Raw genomic sequence first — 19,101 nt, 5'->3', positions numbered from 1 at the left:
GTAGTTCTTACCTCCGTCACAGCCTGTCTCTGTAGTTCTTACCTCCGTCACAGCCTGTCTCTGTAGTTCTTACCTCCGTCACAGCCTGTCTCTGTAGTTCTTACCTCTGTCACAGCCTGTCTCTGTAGTTCTTACCTCCGTCACAGCCTGTCTCTGTAGTTCTTACCTCCGTCACAGCCTGTCTCTGTGGTTCTTACCTCCGTCACAGCCTGTCTCTGTAGTTCTTACCTCCGTCACAGCCTGTCTCTGTAGTTCCTGTAACATTAGTTAGTGGTGTCTCTGTAGTTCTACCTCCGTCACAGCCTGTCTCTGTAGTTCTTACCTCCGTCACAGCCTGTCTCTGTAGTTCTTACCTCCGTCACAGCCTGTCTCTGTAGTTCTTACCTCCGTCACAGCCTGTCTCTGTAGTTCTTACCTCCGTCACAGCCTGTATGGACGCTCCGTGTTTCAGCAGCAGTTCCATCACTTTGATTCTGTTCTTCTTGCAGGCGATGTGGAGCGGCGTGAAACCATTCTAAAAGGAAAACACACAACACTTTAGATACCCTGGAAAACACACTGGATCCCTTCTCTCTCTGCTAACCAGATAAACATGTGGCGTTACAGTAACACACTGGATCCCTTCTCTCTCTGCTAACCAGATAAACATGTGGAGTTACAGTAACACACTGGATCCCTTCTCTCTCTGCTAACCAGATAAACATGTGGAGTTACAGTAACACACTGGATCCATTCTCTCTCTACTAACCAGATAAACATGTGGAGTTACAGTAACACACTGGATCCCTTCTCTCTCTGCTAACCAGATAAACATGTGGAGTTACAGTAACACACTGGATCCCTTCTCTCTCTGCTAACCAGATAAACATGTGGCGTTACAGTAACACACTGGATCCCTTCTCTCTCTGCTAACCAGATAAACATGTGGAGTTACAGTAACACACTGGATCCCTTCTCTCTCTGCTAACCAGATAAACATGTGGAGTTACAGTAACACACTGGATCCCTTCTCTCTCTGCTAACCAGATAAACATGTGGAGTTACAGTAACACACTGGATCCCTTCTCTCTCTGCTAACCAGATAAACATGTGGAGTTACAGTAACACACTGGATCCCTTCTCTCTCTGCTAACCAGATAAACATGTGGAGTTACAGTAACACACTGGATCCATTCTCTCTCTACTAACCAGATAAACATGTGGAGTTACAGTAACACACTGGATCCCTTCTCTCTCTGCTAACCAGATAAACATGTGGAGTTACAGTAACACACTGGATCCCTTCTCTCTCTGCTAACCAGATAAACATGTGGAGTTACAGTAACACACTGGATCCCTTCTCTCTCTGCTAACCAGATAAACATGTGGAGTTACAGTAACACACTGGATCCCTTCTCTCTCTGCTAACTAGATAAACATGTGGAGTTACAGTAACACACTGGATCCCTTCTCTCTCTGCTAACCAGATAAACATGTGGAGTTACAGTAACACACTGGATCCCTTCTCTCTCTGCTAACCAGATAAACATGTGGAGTTACAGTAACACACTGGATCCCTTCTCTCTCTGCTAACCAGATAAACATGTGGAGTTACAGTAACACACTGGATCCCTTCTCTCTCTGCTAACCAGATAAACATGTGGAGTTACAGTAACACACTGGATCCCTTCTCTCTCTGCTAACTAGATAAACATGTGGAGTTACAGTAACACACTGGATCCCTTCTCTCTCTGCTAACTAGATAAACATGTGGAGTTACAGTAACACACTGGATCCCTTCTCTCTCTGCTAACCAGATAAACATGTGGAGTTACAGTAACACACTGGATCCCTTCTCTCTCTGCTAACCAGATAAACATGTGGAGTTACAGTAACACACTGGATCCCTTCTCTCTCTGCTAACCAGATAAACATGTGGAGTTACAGTAACACACTGGATCCCTTCTCTCTCTGCTAACCAGATAAACATGTGGAGTTACAGTAACACACTGGATCCCTTCTCTCTCTGCTAACCAGATAAACATGTGGAGTTACAGTAACACACTGGATCCCTTCTCTCTCTGCTAACTAGATAAACATGTGGAGTTACAGTAACACACTGGATCCCTTCTCTCTCTGCTAACTAGATAAACATGTGGAGTTACAGTAACACACTGGATCCCTTCTCTCTCTGCTAACCAGATAAACATGTGGAGTTACAGTAACACACTGGATCCCTTCTCTCTCTGCTAACCAGATAAACATGTGGAGTTAGAGTAACACACTGGATCCCTTCTCTCTCTGCTAACCAGATAAACATGTGGAGTTACAGTAACACACTGGATCCCTTCTCTCTCTGCTAACCAGATAAACATGTGGAGTTACAGTAACACACTGGATCCCTTCTCTCTCTGCTAACCAGATAAACATGTGGAGTTACAGTAACACACTGGATCCCTTCTCTCTCTGCTAACTAGATAAACATGTGGAGTTACAGTAACACACTGGATCCCTTCTCTCTCTGCTAACCAGATAAACATGTGGAGTTACAGTAACACACTGGATCCCTTCTCTCTCTGCTAACTAGATAAACATGTGGAGTTACAGTAACACACTGGATCCCTTCTCTCTCTGCTAACCAGATAAACATGTTGAGTTACAGTAACACACTGGATCCCTTCTCTCTCTGCTAACCAGATAAACATGTGGAGTTACAGTAACACACTGGATCCCTTCTCTCTCTGCTAACCAGATAAACATGTGGAGTTACAGTAACACACTGGATCCCTTCTCTCTCTGCTAACCAGATAAACATGTGGAGTTACAGTAACACACTGGATCCCTTCTCTCTCTGCTAACCAGATAAACATGTGGAGTTACAGTAACACACTGGATCCCTTCTCTCTCTGCTAACCAGATAAACATGTGGAGTTACAGTAACACACTGGATCCCTTCTCTCTCTGCTAACCAGATAAACATGTGGAGTTACAGTAACACACTGGATCCCTTCTCTCTCTGCTAACCAGATAAACATGTGGAGTTACAGTAACACACTGGATCCCTTCTCTCTCTGCTAACCAGATAAACATGTGGCGTTACAGTAACACACTGGATCCCTTCTCTCTCTGCTAACCAGATAAACATGTGGAGTTACAGTAACACACTGGATCAGACTGGCCTTTCTGGCTGATTTGAGGTTTGTTCGTTTTATATTTTTTAATCATTTTTTTTCGGGGGTAGATCAGTTTTAATATTGCAGATAGTTTGTAGCTTCCATCACTGTATTATTCTACAATGTTGAAAATAGTAAAAATAAAGAGAAACCCTGGAATGAATAGGTGTCCAAACTGTTGACTGGTACTGTATATACAGTGGCTTGCAAAAGTATTCACCCCCCTTCGCATTTTTCCTATTTTGTTGCCTTACAACCTGGAATTAAAACAGATTTTTTGGGGGTTTATATCATTTGATTTACACAACATGCCTACCACTTTGAAGATACAAAATATTTTTTAATTGTGAAACAAACAAGAAATAAGACAAAAAAAAACAGAAAACTTGAGCGTGCATAACTATTCACCCCCCCAAAGTCAATATTTTGTAGAACCACCTTTTGCAGCAATTACAGCTGCAAGTCTCTTGGGGTATGTCTCTATAAGCTTGGCACATCTAGCCACTGGGATTCCTGCCCATTCTTCAAGGCAAATCTGCTCCAGCTCCTTCAAGTTGGATGGGTTCCGCTGGTGTACAGCAATCTTTAAGTCATACCACAGATTCTCAATTGGATTGAGGTCTGGCCTTTGACTAGGCCATTCCAAGACATTTAAATGTTTCCCCTTAAACCAATCCAGTGTTGCTTTAGCAGTGTGCTTAGGGTCATTGTCCTGCTGGAAGGTGAACCTTCATCCCAGTCTCAAATCTCTGGAAGACTGAAACAGGTTTCCCTCAAGAATTTCCCTGTATTTAGCGGCATCCATCATTCCTTCAATGCTGACCAGTTTCCCAGTCCCTGCTGATGAAAAACATCCCCACAGCATGATGCTGCCACCACCATGCTTCACTGTGGGGATGGTGTTCTCGGGGTGATGAGAGGTGTTGGGTTTGCGCCAGACATAGCGTTTTCCTTGATGGCCAAAAACCTCAATTTTAGTCTCATCTGACCAGAGTACCTTCTTCCATATGTTTGGGGAGTCTCCCATATGCCTTTTGAACACCATCACCACCGTCAAACATGGAGGTGGAAACATTATGCTTTGGGGGTGTTTTTCTGCTAAGGGGACAGGACAACTTCACCGCATCAAAGGGACAATGGACAGGGCCATGTACCGTCAAATCTTGGGTGAGAACCTCCTTCCCTCAGCCAGGGCATTGAAAATGGGTCGTGGATGGGTATTCCAGCATGACAATGACCCAAAACACACGGCCAAGGCATCAAAGGAGTGGCTCAAGAAGAAGCACATTAAGGTCCTGGAGTGGCCTAGCCAGTCTCCAGACCTTAATCCCATCAAAAATCTGTTGATGGAGCTGAAGGTTTGAGTTGCCAAACGTCAGTCTCTCACTGTTCAAATAAACCATTAAATTTACCATTAACATTATAGACTGATCATGTCTTTGTCAGTGGGCAAACGTACAAAATCAGCAGGGGATCAAATACTTTTTTCCCTCACTGTATATATATATATATATATTTTTTTTTTCCTTCATTACTTTCCAACCCCACCACCCCTCCCCTAATTGGAGTAAACTACTGAACAGCAGCGCTTAGGCCTCTACTTCCAGCTTATACATACTATATACATTTTATGGACACAGTCTATTTTACAATAGTTATATATTGTTTGTTTTTACTCCTGTCCTTCCTCTACTCTCAACCTCATCTATTTCTGATGTCCATCCAGTTTGATCTATATTTGTCATATCGTTCAAACTGTGCTCTTTCACAAAAGTTCTTAACCTAGAACCGTTTTACGGACACAGTAAGTTTTACATTAGTTGTTGTTATTGGGTGGTCCTCTGTAGCTCAGCTGGTAGAGCACGGCGCTTGTAACGCCAAGGTAGTGGGTTCGATCCCCGGGACCACCCATACACAAAAATGTATGCACGCATGACTGTAAGTCGCTTTGGATAAAAGCGTCTGCTAAATGGCATATTATTATTATTACTTGTTACAGTGGAAGTTGAAGTTTACATACACCTTAGCCAAATACATTTAAACAAAGTTTTTCACAATTCCTGACATTTAATCCTAGTAAAAATTGTGGTTAATACATGCTAATAACGGTCCTCTAAGTATATCAAAAAAGGTTTGGTATACCTCGACTGGTATGCCATCCAGCCCTGGAGTTTTCCCGGACTTAAGGTTTTAATTGCATCAAGAAGTTCCTCCTCTGTAATTTCGCCTTCACGTGAATCTTTCTGTACAGCTGTTAATTTTACATTATCAATAGAACAAAAATCCATACAATTAGCTTCGGTTAGAGGAGATGGAGGAGACTGGACCTGCAACATCTTCACTTGTTTGTCAATAACCTTAAACTGAATGTGCATTTTACACTGATTCTACTGGAGGTGGTTTTCTAACAGGAACCAGAGAACAACAAAACACAACTCTTTCAAACAGAGTTCTGTGTTTCACTATCAGTGTGTTACGGTTCCCATGTCACTGTTTCTGTCTGTGTCTATGACTGTATTGTTTTGTATTGGATTTAGTGTGGACCCCAGGAAGAGTAGCTGCTGCTAAAGCTAATGCTAAGTTAATGCTAAAATAATGCTAAGCTAAAGCTAAGCTAACAGCTAACGGGGACGTAAACAAACAGATAAACCAACACATGGTGACTGATAAAATAATGTTAAGCTAAGAAAACAGCTAACAGGGAGGTAAACACACAGATAAACCAACACATGGTGACTGATAAAATAATGTTAAGCTAAGCTAACAGCTAACAGGGAGGTAAACACACAGATAAACCAACACAGTGTGACTGATGCTGACCAGTGCTTTAGCGTTGGGATTGGCCTTCTTGTCCACAATGACCTTGGCAACCTTGTAGTGTCCGCAGTGGGCGGCGACATGCAGGGCCGTCAGGTAGTCGTTGGTGACATCATCAACAGGAACATCGTGGTGTAGCAGGAGCTGAACACAGTTCAGATGGTCCCCCTGGGTGGCCATGTGGAGGGGAGATAGACCGTTCTGTAGGGGGAGGGGGGACAGGGACAGAGAGAGAAAGACATTGCCATAGTTACTGTACCTTAGTTTTGGACAGGATGGGGGTGTTACCATAGTTACTGTACCTTAGTTTTGGACAGGATGGGGGTGTTACCATAGTTACTGTATCTTAGTTTTGGACAGGATGGGGGTGTTACCATAGTTACTGTACCTTAGTTTTGGACAGGATGGGGGCTCCTCTGTCTAGCAGCATCTCCAGCACCTGTTCATGTCCGCTCCTGGCGCCACAGTGGAGAGGGGTCAGACCGTCCTGGGGTCAGAGGTTAAGGGGAAGTAGGGCATTAGACAGGTTACTTACTGGATGTCTGACTATTGGTTCTTTCCTGCTGGGTTTTCTCGATGTTTTGTGTATGTTGTGTGTGAGCTAGATTTACCTCCTGTAGGGCAATAAACATGAATCTGATCATGGACCAGTCCTCCTGTAGGACAATTAACATGAATCTGATCATGGACCAGTCCTCCTGTAGGACAATTAACATGAATCTGATCATGGACCAGTCCTCCTGTAGGACAATAAACATGAATCTGATCATGGACCAGTCCTCCTGTAGGACAATAAACATGAATCTGATCATGGACCAGTCCTCCTGTAGGACAATAAACATGAATCTGATCATGGACCAGTCCTCATGTAGGACAATAAACGTGAATCATTGACAGTAGTATTGCTATTTCTACTGTCAAAACAAGCATGTTATATCTGGGACTGAGACAATACTAGAGAAGAGCAGCTTTCATCCAGGGCTTTCTGTCTCTATACGTCCAAAGAGAAACATAGATGTGAAGTATTCATGGGTTTCCCGTTGAGACACTACATCGCTGGAAGTTCTATGAGGTCTGACTCAACGTTCTACTCAATACATTCTCAATTTGGCGCTGATGAAGATTGGAGTGACTTAGAAACACAACAACATTTCTAAAGGAGGCAAATAATTAGTAGGAAAACTTTTTGTCATCACTGTGATGTCGTCAGATTGACGTTGTGAGGGGAGAGGATTTTAGCTTGCTAGGTATTTTTGCTAAATTTGCTAGCTAGCTAATGACAACTTTGCCATCTTTCTAAAGTAAATCTGATGACATTACAATGATGACAAAGTTGTTTCCCACTAATTATTTGCCTACGTTAGCAATGACATCGTATTTCCAAGACACTGTAGTGTAATTTAGACTAAATCACTAAATCACTAAGTCACTAAATAGTACAGCCAGAACAGCAAAGGAGCCATATTTGCATTTGTTTAAGCTGTTTTCTAGTGACATTTATTTGGATACATCCATAACAATGAGCTAATGAGGCACAATTTCGCCTGGCATAGAACATTTGCTCACTCGTCAGGACACGGTTGTTCAGAGGAGCTAGCCAACAACACAGCTAACACAATCACTTCAAACTGAAGCTGGAAAGACAGAAAACTAGCTGCACTTCGTTTTGTTTTAGCTTTTTTCAATTGACATTTCTTTGTATATATCCATAACAATGATGCCAGCCGATTCATGATTTCGACTGGCTGAGAAACGCTGCCTGCCTGTCTGTCTCGTCCCGACTCCCGACACGTTCATTACTATGGGACAGCTAGAGATCGAATTTGAATATTGAAACAATGTTGCAAATGTCGGAGAGACAGACAGCAAGGTTTATACAAATCTCCACTGTTGAAAACTAAATGTTAGTCTAAAAGAAATGTGAGATAATGTCTAGATGCTTTGTATAGTGGAGATCAAGTTTATAAATTGCCTGGCTGGGCTGATGAGACTGTGGATTGGGCAGTCAGATGGAACAGAGTAAATAGGCATTTTAACATCATAGATTTAGCCGGTGGTAACTTGTGGAATAGACACCGGCTGGAATGCTGTTTTAACCAATCGGCATTCAGGATTATCCCCAGCCGTTGTATAATGCTGTATAGTGTCTATCTAACCTTGGTCCTGAGCCGTTGTATAATGCTGTATAGTGTCTATCTAACCTTGGTCCTGAGCCGTTGTATAATGCTGTATAGTGTCTATCTAACCTTGGTCCTGAGCCGTTGTATAATGCTGTATAGTGTCTATCTAACCTTGGTCCTGAGCCGTTGTATAATGCTGTATAGTGTCTATCTAACCTTGGTCCTGAGCCGTTGTATAATGTTGTATAGTGTCTATCTAACCTTGGTCCTGAGCCGTTGTATAATGTTGTATAGTGTCTATCTAACCTTGGTCCTGAGCCGTTGTATAATGTTGTATAGTGTCTATCTAACCTTGGTCCTGAGCCGTTGTATAATGTTGTATAGTGTCTATCTAACCTTGGTCCTGAGCCGTTGTATAATGCTGTATAGTGTCTATCTAACCTTGGTCCTGAGCCGTTGTATAATGCTGTATAGTGTCTATCTAACCTTGGTCCTGAGCCGTTGTATAATGCTGTATAGTGTCTATCTAACCTTGGTCCTGAGCCGTTGTATAATGCTGTATAGTGTCTATCTAACCTTGGTCCTGAGCCGTTGTATAATGTTGTATAGTGTCTATCTAACCTTGGTCCTGAGCCGTTGTATAATGTTGTATAGTGTCTATCTAACCTTGTTCCTGAGCCGTTGTATAATGCTGTATAGTGTCTATCTAACCTTGGTCCTGAGCCGTTGTATAATGCTGTATAGTGTCTATCTAACCTTGGTCCTGAGCCGTTGTATAATGCTGTATAGTGTCTATCTAACCTTGGTCCTGGCGTCTATCTTGCCCCCCCTCTCCAGCAGTAGTCTGACCATGTTGCCGTTCCCTCTCTTAGAAGCCACGTGAAGCGGCGTGATGTCATTCTGAGGAGGGGAGACACAACATCAAGTCAGAAATACAGTACAATCATTATCTCCATCAGATTGGACATTAAAATAATACCCACACATACAGTACTTTGAATGACACTTGAACAGCAGGTCTGAGTGTGTTGTAAACAGCTATGTGAAGATACTGAGGTAGTCCTGTAGCACGGGCTGGACAACACCGCCCTCTAGTGACAGCTAAACGTACTCATATATCAGCTCAAAAACAGGGGCTATCACGCGCTATAGCAGTGTAGCAGTGTAACTGCATGGGAGATACGTTGTGATACATATCCACTGTTTCCTTTGTAAAGCTGTGCTCCCACTGAGAGTGTCCTGACAGGCTGTTAGCCCATTCTATTGTCAGGGGATGTTCACAGGACAACACTGCTTGGAAGTGCCTTTGTGAGGTGCTGGGGTGTATTAGAACTGCCTTTGTATGAGACTGGCTGTTTTACACTTTCCTCTAAATTACATTTCACATTTACATTTTCTTCATTTAGCAGACGCTCTTATCCAGAGCGACTTACAAATTGGTGCATTCACCTTATGATAGCCAGTGGGACAACCACTTTACTATATATATATTTGTTATATATATTTTATTTTCTTTGGGGTGGGGTTAGGGGGGGGTAGAAGGATTACTTTATCCTATCCCAGGTATTCCTTAAAGAGGTGGGGTTTCAAGTGTCTCCGGAAGGTGGTGAGTGACTCCGCTGTCCTGGCGTCGTGAGGGAGCTTGTTCCACCATTGGGGTGCCAGAGCAGCGAACAGTTTTGACTGGGCTGAGCGGGAACTGTGCTTCCGCAGAGGTAGGGGGGCCAGCAGGCCAGAGGTGGAAGAACGCAATGCCCTCGTTTGGGTGTAGGGACTGATCAGAGCCTGAAGGTACGGAGGTGCCGTTCCCCTCACAGCTCCGTAGGCAAGCACCATGGTCTTGTAGCAGATGCGAGCTTCAACTGGAAGCCAGTGGAGTGTGCGGAGGAGTGGGGTGACGTGAGAGAACTTGGGAAGGTTGAACACCAGACGGGCTGCAGCGTTCTGGATCAGTTGTAGGGGTTTAATGGCACAGGCAGGGAGCCCAGCCAACAGCGAGTTGCAGTAATCCAGACGGGAGATGACAAGTGCCTGGATTAGGACCTGTGCCGCTTCCTGTGTAAGGCAGGGTCGTACTCTGCGAATGTTGTAGAGCATGAACCTACAGGATCGGGTCACCGCCTTGATGTTAGCGGAGAACGACAGGGTGTTGTCCAGGGTCATTACATTATATTCAGTTTAACATCCACAAATGTGACTGGTTTCAGGAAACTAGGCGTATGTCGCGGGTCACTAATTCACAGGAGAGCCATTTGAACGTAAACTTTTTATTTTTATCAAAATGCGTTTTTTTACCACTGGTGGAGGGATATAGAATAACACATTACCACTGGTGGAGGGATATAGCATAACACATTACCACTGGTGGAGGGATATAGAATAACACATTACCACTGGTGGAGGGATATAGAATAACACATTACCACTGGTGGAGGGATATAGAATAACACATTACCACTGGTGGAGGGATATAGAATAACACATTACCACTGGTGGAGGGATATAGAATAACACATTACCACTGGTGGAGGGATATAGCATAACACATTACCACTGGTGGAGGGATATAGCATAACACATTACCACTGGTGGAGGGATATAGAATAACACATTACAAAATCAAAACAAATTTTATTTGTCACATGCGCCGAATACAACAGGTGTAGACCTTACAGTGAAATGCTTCCTTACAAGCCCTTAACCATCAATACAGTTCAATGTAAATAGTCCGGGTGACCATTTGATTAGCTGTTCAGCAGTCTTAGGGCTTGGGGGTAGAAGCTGTTAAGAAGCCTTTTGGACCTCGATTTGGCGCTCCGGTACCGCTTGCTGTGCGGTAGCAGAGAGAACAGTCTATGACTTGGATGACTGGAGTCTTTGACCATTTTTGGGCTTTTCTCTGACAACGCCTAGTTGTGATGCAACCAGTCAGGATGCTCTCGATGGTGCAGCTGTAGAACTTTGAAGATCTGGGGACCCATGCCAAATATTTTCAGTCTCCTGAGGGGGAATAGGCTTTGTCGTGCCCTCTTCACGACTGTCTTGGTGTGTTTGGACCATGATAGTTTGTTGGTGATGTGGACACCAAGGAACTTGAAGCTCTCAACTCGCTCCACTACAGCCCCGTCGATGAGAATGGGTGCGTGTTGGGCCAAGCTTTTCCTGTAGTCCACGATCAGCTCCTTTGTCTTGCTCACGTTGAGGTCAGGTCTCTGACCTCCTCCCTATAGGCTGTCTCATCGTTGTCGGTGATCGGGCCTACCACTGTTGTGTCGTCAGCAAACATAATGATGGTGTTGGAGTCGTGCCTGGCCACGCAGTCATGGGTGAACAGGGAGTACAGGAGGGGACTAAGCACGCACCCCTGAGGGGCCCCCGTGTTGAGGATCAGCGTGGCAGATGTGTTGTTGCCTACCCTTACCACCTGGGGGCGGCCCGTCAGGAGTGCGATTGATATTGCGTCATCTGTGGATCTGTTGGGGCGGTATGCAAATTGGAGTGGGTCTCGGGTTTCCGGGATGATGGTGTTGATGTGAGCCATGACCAGCCTTTCAAAGCACTTCATGGCTACCGACGTGAGTGCTACGGGTTGGTAGTCATTTAGGCAGGTTACCTTAGTGTTCTTGGGCACACTTGCCAGTTGGTCAGCGCATGCTCGGAGTACACGTCTTGGTAAACCGTCTGGCCCTGCGGCCTTGTGAATGTTGACCTGTTTAAAAGTCTTACTCACATCGGCTACGGAGAGTGTGATCACATAGTCATCCGGATCAGCTGGTGCTCTCATGCATGCTTCAGTGTTGCTTGCCTCGAAGCGAGCATAGAAGTAATTTAGCTCGTCTGGTAGGCTCGTGTCACTGGGCAGCTCGCGGCTGTGCTTCCCTTTGTAGTCTGTAATAGTTTGCAAGCCCTGCCACATCCGACGAGAGTCAGAGCCGGTGTAGTACGATTCAATCTTATTCCTGTATTGACGCTTTGCCTGTTTGATGGTTCGTCGGAGGGCATAGTGGGATTTCTTATAAGCTTCCGGGTTAGAGTCCCGCTCCTTGAAAGCAGCAGCTCTACCCTTTAGCTCAGTGCGGATGTTGCCTGTAATCCATGGCTTCTGGTTGGGGTATGTACGTACAGTCACTGTGGGGACGACGTCATCGATGCACTTATTGATGAAGCCAGTGACTGATGTGGTGTACTCCTCAATGCCATCGGAAGAATCCCAGAACATATTCCAGTCTGTGCAGGCAAAACAGTCCTGTAGCTTAGCATCCGCTTCATCTGACCACTTTTTTATTGACAGAGTCACTGGTGCTTCCTGCTCTAGTTTTTGCTTGTAAGCAGGAATCAGGAGGATAGAGTTATGGTCAGATTTTCCAAATGGAGGGCGAGAGAGAGCTTTGTACGCATCTCTGTGTGTGGAGTAAAGGTTGTCTAGAGTTTTTTTCCTCTGGTTGCACATTTAACATGCTGGTAGAAATTAGGTACAACAGACTTAAGTTTCCCTGCATTAAAGTCCCCGGCCACTAGGAGCGCTGCCTCTGGATGAGCATTTTCTTGTTTGCTTATGGCCTTATACAGCTCATTCAGTGCGGTCTTAGTGCCAGGATCGGTTTGTGGTGGTAAATAGACAGCTACGAAGAATATAGATGAAAACTCTCTTGGTAGATAGTGGGTCTACAGCTTATCATGAGATACTCTACCTCAGGCGAGCAAAACCTCGAGACTTCCTTAGATATCATTCTATCCTGCCGATACAGTGTATAACCCGCCAGCTGTATGTTATTCATGTCTTCGTTCAGCCACGACTCGGTGAAACATAAGATATTACAGTTTTTAATGTCCCGTTGGTAGGATATTCGTGCCTGTAGTTCGTCCACTTTATTATCAAGGGATTGTAAATTGGCCAATAGTATCGATGGCAAAGGCAGATTAGCCACTCGTCGCCGGCTCCTTACCAAGCACCCTGATCTCCTTCCGCGATATCTCCTTTTCTTTCTACTGTGAATGACGGGGATGAGGGCCCTGTCGGGTGTCTGGAGCAAATCCTTCTCGTCCGACTCATAAAATAAAAATTATCCGTCCAGTTCAAGGTGAGTAATCTCTGTTCTGATGTCCAGAAGCTCTTTTCGGCCATAAGAGATGGTAGCAGCAACATTATGTACAAAATAAGTTACAAACAATGCGAAAAAACACACAAAATAGCACGGTTGGTTAAGAGTCCATAAAACGGCAGCCATCCCTTCCGGCGGCATCATACTTATCATACTTATCATGAGGTACTCTACCTCAGGCGAGCAATACCTCGAGACTTTAATATTAGACATCGCGCACCAGCTGTTTTTGACAAATAGACACACACCACCACTCCTCATCTTACCGGACGTAGCTGCTCTGCCTGCCAATGCAGGGAAAAACCAGCCAACTGTATATTATCCGTGTTGTCGTTCAGCCACGACTCGGTGAAACATAAGATATTACAGTTTTTAATATCCCGTTGGTAGGATAGTCTCGAACGGAGCTCATCCAGTTTATTCTCCAGTGATTGCACGTTGGCCAATAGAACGGACGGTAGACGCGGGTTACCCACTCGCCGACAAATTCTCACAAGGCACCCCGATCTCCGCCCCCTGTACCTCTGTCTTTTCTTCATGCGAATGACGGGGATTTGGGCCTGGTCTCTGAGAAACAGTATGTCCTACGCGTAGGACTCATTAAAGAAAAAATCTTTGTCCAGTTCGAGGTGAGTAATCGCTGTTCTAATATCCAGAAGCTCTTTTTGATCATGGTAGCAGCAACATTATGTACAAAATAAATTAAAAACAATGTGAAAAAACATGTCCTAGTGTAAAGCTCCTCCATACCCTCAGCAGGTAGAATCAAACTGTTTCTTCATGTTGGGATGGACAGTATTATGGGATGTCCTGGGAAACAACGGCCAGATTCCATCTAAATCAATAGGCTCATATTTCATAGTGCAGGGGTAGGACCGACAGAGCCTTGGCAGGGTGTGTTTGTGTGTATGTGTGAGGGCCTTGGCAGGGTGTGTTTGTGTGTATGTGTGAGGGCCTTGGCAGGGTGTGTTTGTGTGTATGTGTGAGTGCCTTGGCAGGGTGTGTTTGTGTGTATGTGTGAGGGCCTTGGCAGGGTGTGTTTGTGTGTATGTGTGAGGGCCTTGGCAGGGTGAGTGCAGACTGACACCAGCAGCTGTAGAATGACATCTGTAGGGGCTATTGGCCAAGACCCTGCACATTTAGGGCCCTAAGCACATTCTTGACCTGGGCTGGATGGACACAGGCCAGAGGAGTCCTTTTACCCTGGTCTTGATTTAGAGGAGTCTTACCCTGGTCTTGTTTTAGAGGAGTCTTACCCTGGTCTTGTTTTAGAGGAGTCCTTTTACCCTGGTCTTGTTTTAGAGGAGTCTTACCCTGGTCTTGATTTAGAGGAGTCTTACCCTGGTCTTGTTTTAGAGGAGTCTTACCCTGGTCTTGTTTTAGAGGAGTCTTACCCTGGTATTGTTTTAGATGAGTCTTACCCTGGTCTTGTTTTAGAGGAGTCTTACCCTGGTCTTGTTTTAGAGGAGTCTTACCCTGGTCTTGTTTTAGAGGAGTCTTACCCTGGTCTTGTTTTAGAGGAGTCTTACCCTGGCCTTGTTTTAGAGGAGTCTTACCCTGGTCTTGTTTTAGAGGAGTCTTACCCTGGTCTTGTTTTAGAGGAGTCCTTTTACCCTGGTCTTGTTTTAGAGGAGTCTTACCCTGGTCTTGATTTAGAGGAGTCTTACCCTGGTCTTGTTTTAGAGGAGTCTTACCCTGGTCTTGTTTTAGAGGAGTCTTACCCTGGTATTGTTTTAGATGAGTCTTACCCTGGTCTTGTTTTAGAGGAGTCTTACCCTGGTCTTGTTTTAGAGGAGTCTTACCCTGGTCTTGTTTTAGAGGAGTCTTACCCTGGTCTTGTTTTAGAGGAGTCTTACCCTGGTCTTGTTTTAGAGGAGTCTTACCCTGGTATTGTTTTAGATGAGTCTTACCCTGGTCTTGTTTTAGAGGAGTCTTACCCTGGTATTGTTTTAGATGAGTCTTACCCTGGTCTTGTTTTAGAGGAGTCTTACCCTGGTCTTGTTTTAGAGGAGTCTTACCCTGGTCTTGTTTTAGAGGAGTCTTACCCTGGTCTTGTTTTAGAGGAGTCTTACCCTGGTCTTGTTTTAGAGGAGTCTTACCCTGGTATTGTTTTAGATGAGTCTTACCCTGGTCTTGTTTTAGAGGAGTCTTACCCTGGTCTTGTTTTAGAGGAGTCTTACCCTGGCCTTGTTTTAGAGGAGTATTACCCTGGTCTTGTTTTAGAGGAGTCTTACCCTGGCCTTGTTTTAGAGGAGTCTTACCCTGGTCTTGTTTTAGAGGAGTCTTACCCTGGTCTTGTTTTAGAGGAGTCTTACCCTGGTCTTGTTTTAGAGGAGTCTTACCCTGGTCTTGTTTTAGAGGAGTCTTACCCTGGTCTTGTTTTAGATGAGTCTTACCCTGGTCTTGTTTTAAAGGAGTCTTACCCTGGTCTTGTTTTAGAGGAGTCTTACCCTGGTCTTGTTTTAGAGGAGTCTTACCCTGGTCTTGTTTTAGAGGAGTCTTACCCTGGTCTTGTTTTAGAGGAGTCTTACCCTGGTCTTGTTTTAGAGGAGTCTTACCCTGGTCTTGTTTTAGATGAGTCTTACCCTGGTCTTGTTTTAGAGGAGTCTTACCCTGGTCTTGTTTTAGAGGAGTCTTACCCTGGTCTTGTTTTAGATGAGTCTTACCCTGGTCTTGTTTTAGATGAGTCTTACCCTGGCCTTGAAGTCAACGGCTGCGCCGCGGTTGAGGAGGAGCGTTGCCACGTTGATGTTGCCGTAGTGAGCAGCAATGTGCAGCGGAGTGAAGCCACTCTAGAACACAGATACATCATGACATCAGCACTCAGTCACAACACAACCAATCAGAGCAGCCCCTCACACACACCTGAGCCTCCCCTCCTCCCTCACAGCCAGACACACTGCAGACCCTGTCTATGGCCCAATTATCTCCACTTGTTCACTTCCCTTCACTGATTTTAAAGGAAATTACTGGTATATGAAATATGGTAGAAACTACTATAGTTCAGTAGATCATCATCAGGTGTTCTAGTTTGTTAAATTGTTTCCATTTGGCATCTAAAGTGTTTTGTCATTAACTAGTAAGGATAGCGTCAGGTTTATAATGTTACTGAAAGAGTTTTAGTTCATCAGTTGTTAACTTCAAGTTGTCTGATGCAGATGCCGTATTAGACTAGGAGCTACAGTAGTGTTGGGTGGAGCTGGGCTCTACAGCAGGTCTGTTAGCTGTGTTGGCTTTGGGGAACAGAAAAAGCAGCATAGACACATTTAGAGTAGAGGACTGTTGATGCTGCAGCCATCACTGGGGCTTTCTGCTGACCGACACCTGCCTGCCTCAGGGTGTCTGGGTTAGAGTTCTCCTGCCTGGGTTAGAGTCGTGCACAAGCCTGGGGATGTTAAGGCCGAGACAGAGACACCCACTGAGAGGAGCTGGCTGGTGGACTGGGTCTCTGCTGCTGGGGGACTGGGTCTCTGCTGCTGGGGGACTGGGTCTTTGCTGCTGGGGGACTGGGTCTCTGCTGCTGGGGGACTGGGTCTCTGCTGCTGGGGGACTGGGTCTCTGCTGCTGGGGGACTGGGTCTCTGCTGCTGGGGGACTGGGTCTCTGCTGCTGGGGGACTGGGTCTCTGCTGCTGGTGGACTGGGTCTCTGCTGCTGGGGGACTGGGTCTCTGCTGCTGGGGGACTGGGTCTCTGCTGCTGGGGGACTGGGTCTCTGCTGCTGGGGGACTGGGTCTCTGCTGCTGGGGGATAGCTTCCTTTATTCTTTATTTGGATCCACATTAGCTGGCACCTTGGCGACCGCTAGTCTTCCTGGGGTCCAGAGGTGTCTTCCAGTACCTCCTCATCACAGAACTCAGCCAGGAGATCATCATCATCCCCAACTCGAACATCATGCTAACCAACTCTAACATCATGCTAACCAACTCTAACATCATGCTAACCAACTCTAACATCATGCTAACCAACTCTAACATCATGCTAACCAACTCTAATATCATACCAACCAACTCTAACATCATGTCAAAAAAAAAGTATGTTGACGCACCGGCGCATCAATCTAAGTAACATAATAAACTAATCCCCATCTAAATCTGTCAGTTGAAGCAGTTTAAGGCCTGTGTCGGCCTTCCGCATCTGGTGGAAGGTGGCCGAGCTACAGCAGAGTTTAAGGCCTGTGTCGGCCTTCCGCATCTGGTGGAAGGTGGCCGAGCTACAGCAGAGTTTAAGGCCTGTGTCGGCCTTCCGCATCTGGTGGAAGGTGGCCGAGCTACAGCAGAGTTTAAGGCCTGTGTCGGCCTTCCGCATCTGGTGGAAGCTGGCCGAGCTACAGCAGAGTTTAAGGCCTGTGACGGCCTTCCGCATCTGGTGGAAGGTGGCCGAGCTACAGCAGAGTTTAAGGCCTGTGACGGCCTTCCGCATCTGGTGGAAGGTGGCCGAGCTACAGCAGAGTTTAAGGCCTGTGTCGGCCTTCCGCATCTGGTGGAAGGTGGCCGAGCTACAGCAGAGTTTAAGGCCTGTGACGGCCTTCCGCATCTGGTGGAAGGTGGCCGAGCTACAGCAGAGTTTAAGGCCTGTGTCGGCCTTCCGCATCTGGTGGAAGGTGGCCGAGCTACAGCAGAGTTTAAGGCCTGTGTCGGCCTTCCGCATCTGGTGGAAGGTGGCCGAGCTACAGCAGAGTTTAAGGCCTGTGACGGCCTTCCGCATCTGGTGGAAGGTGGCCGAGCTACAGCAGAGTTTAAGGCCTGTGTCGGCCTTCCGCATCTGGTGGAAGGTGGCCGAGCTACAGCAGAGTTTAAGGCCTGTGTCGGCCTTCCGCATCTGGTGGAAGGTGGCCGAGCTACAGCAGAGTTTTTCAGACCAGGAGACATCCCGAAAATCAGTCTTCTCACAAATGTCTGTAGCGTCCAAATGGTTTTGCCTACAAACTATAACTATTATGAACACAATGGTGTTCTCCGTTTTTCTCTACGACCCCCACAAGTGCCACGGGACAACGGTTAATTTGTTTTTATGGATGTAGTTAAATATTTAGGTAGTTAAGAGGTTACATATGTGTAAACAATCATACAGTATACACTTCATCATGCTAACCAACTCTAACATCCTGTTAACCAACTCTAACATCCTGTTAACCAACTCTAACATCCTGTTAACCAACTCTAACATCCTGTTAACCAACTCTAACATCCTGTTAACCAACTCTTTCATCCTGTTAACCAACTCTTTCATCATGTTAACCAACTCTTTCATCCTGTTAACCAACTCTAACATCCTGTTAACCAACTCTAACATCCTGTTAACCAACTCTTTCATCATGTTAACCAACTCTTTCATCCTGTTAACCAACTCTAACATCCTGTTAACCAACTCTAACATCCTGTTAACCAACTCTAACATCCTGTTAACCAACTCTTTCATCATGTTAACCAACTCTAACATCCTGTTAACCAACTCTAACATCCTGTTAACCAACTCTAACATCCTGTTAACCAACTCTAACATCCTGTTAACCAACTCTTTCATCATGTTAACCAACTCTAACATCCTGTTAACCAACTCTAACATCCTGTTAACCAACTCTAACATCCTGTTAACCAACTCTAACATCCTGTTAACCAACTCTAACATCCTGTTAACCAACTCTAACATCCTGTTAACCAAGTTCTTAAGGGTTTTATGAGACTGGATAAAGGAAGCCAGCCCCTCAAGTTGTAGAGACCCTCAGTCCATGTTGTCAGTACATCCAGGTCAGAGGTCATGCTACTTTCTAGCCCCTTCTGGAAAGCACCAAGACAGACAGTAAATAAAAGGACAAAAGAAGCGATGCAGGAACAGAGAGGAGAGATGAGGCAGCCGTTAGCAGCAGTTAGCCGTTAGCAGCAGTTAGCCGTTAGCAGCAGTTAGCCGTTA

General features: G+C 45.4%; 1 protein-coding gene across 1 annotated transcript in view; it reads right to left on the bottom strand.

The window, feature by feature from the left end:
* The window catches only part of LOC311114799 (uncharacterized protein), a gene marked incomplete at both ends in the record, with an annotated part of 35,652 nt that overhangs the window by 7,356 nt on the left and 9,195 nt on the right, over positions 1-19,101 (bottom strand). The window contains 5 exons of the mRNA XM_084190038.1: positions 416-514; positions 5,973-6,170; positions 6,358-6,456; positions 8,891-8,989; positions 15,885-15,983. Coding sequence (XP_084046164.1) covers positions 416-514; positions 5,973-6,170; positions 6,358-6,456; positions 8,891-8,989; positions 15,885-15,983 — 594 coding nt within the window. The remainder of the gene's footprint in view (positions 1-415; positions 515-5,972; positions 6,171-6,357; positions 6,457-8,890; positions 8,990-15,884; positions 15,984-19,101) is intronic.

Source organism: Coregonus lavaretus (assembly GCF_964263955.1).
Source record: "Coregonus lavaretus genome assembly, contig: HAP1_SCAFFOLD_5344, whole genome shotgun sequence".
NCBI lineage: Eukaryota > Metazoa > Chordata > Actinopteri > Salmoniformes > Salmonidae > Coregonus > Coregonus lavaretus.
This window is presented reverse-complemented; position numbering and strand designations above follow the sequence as displayed.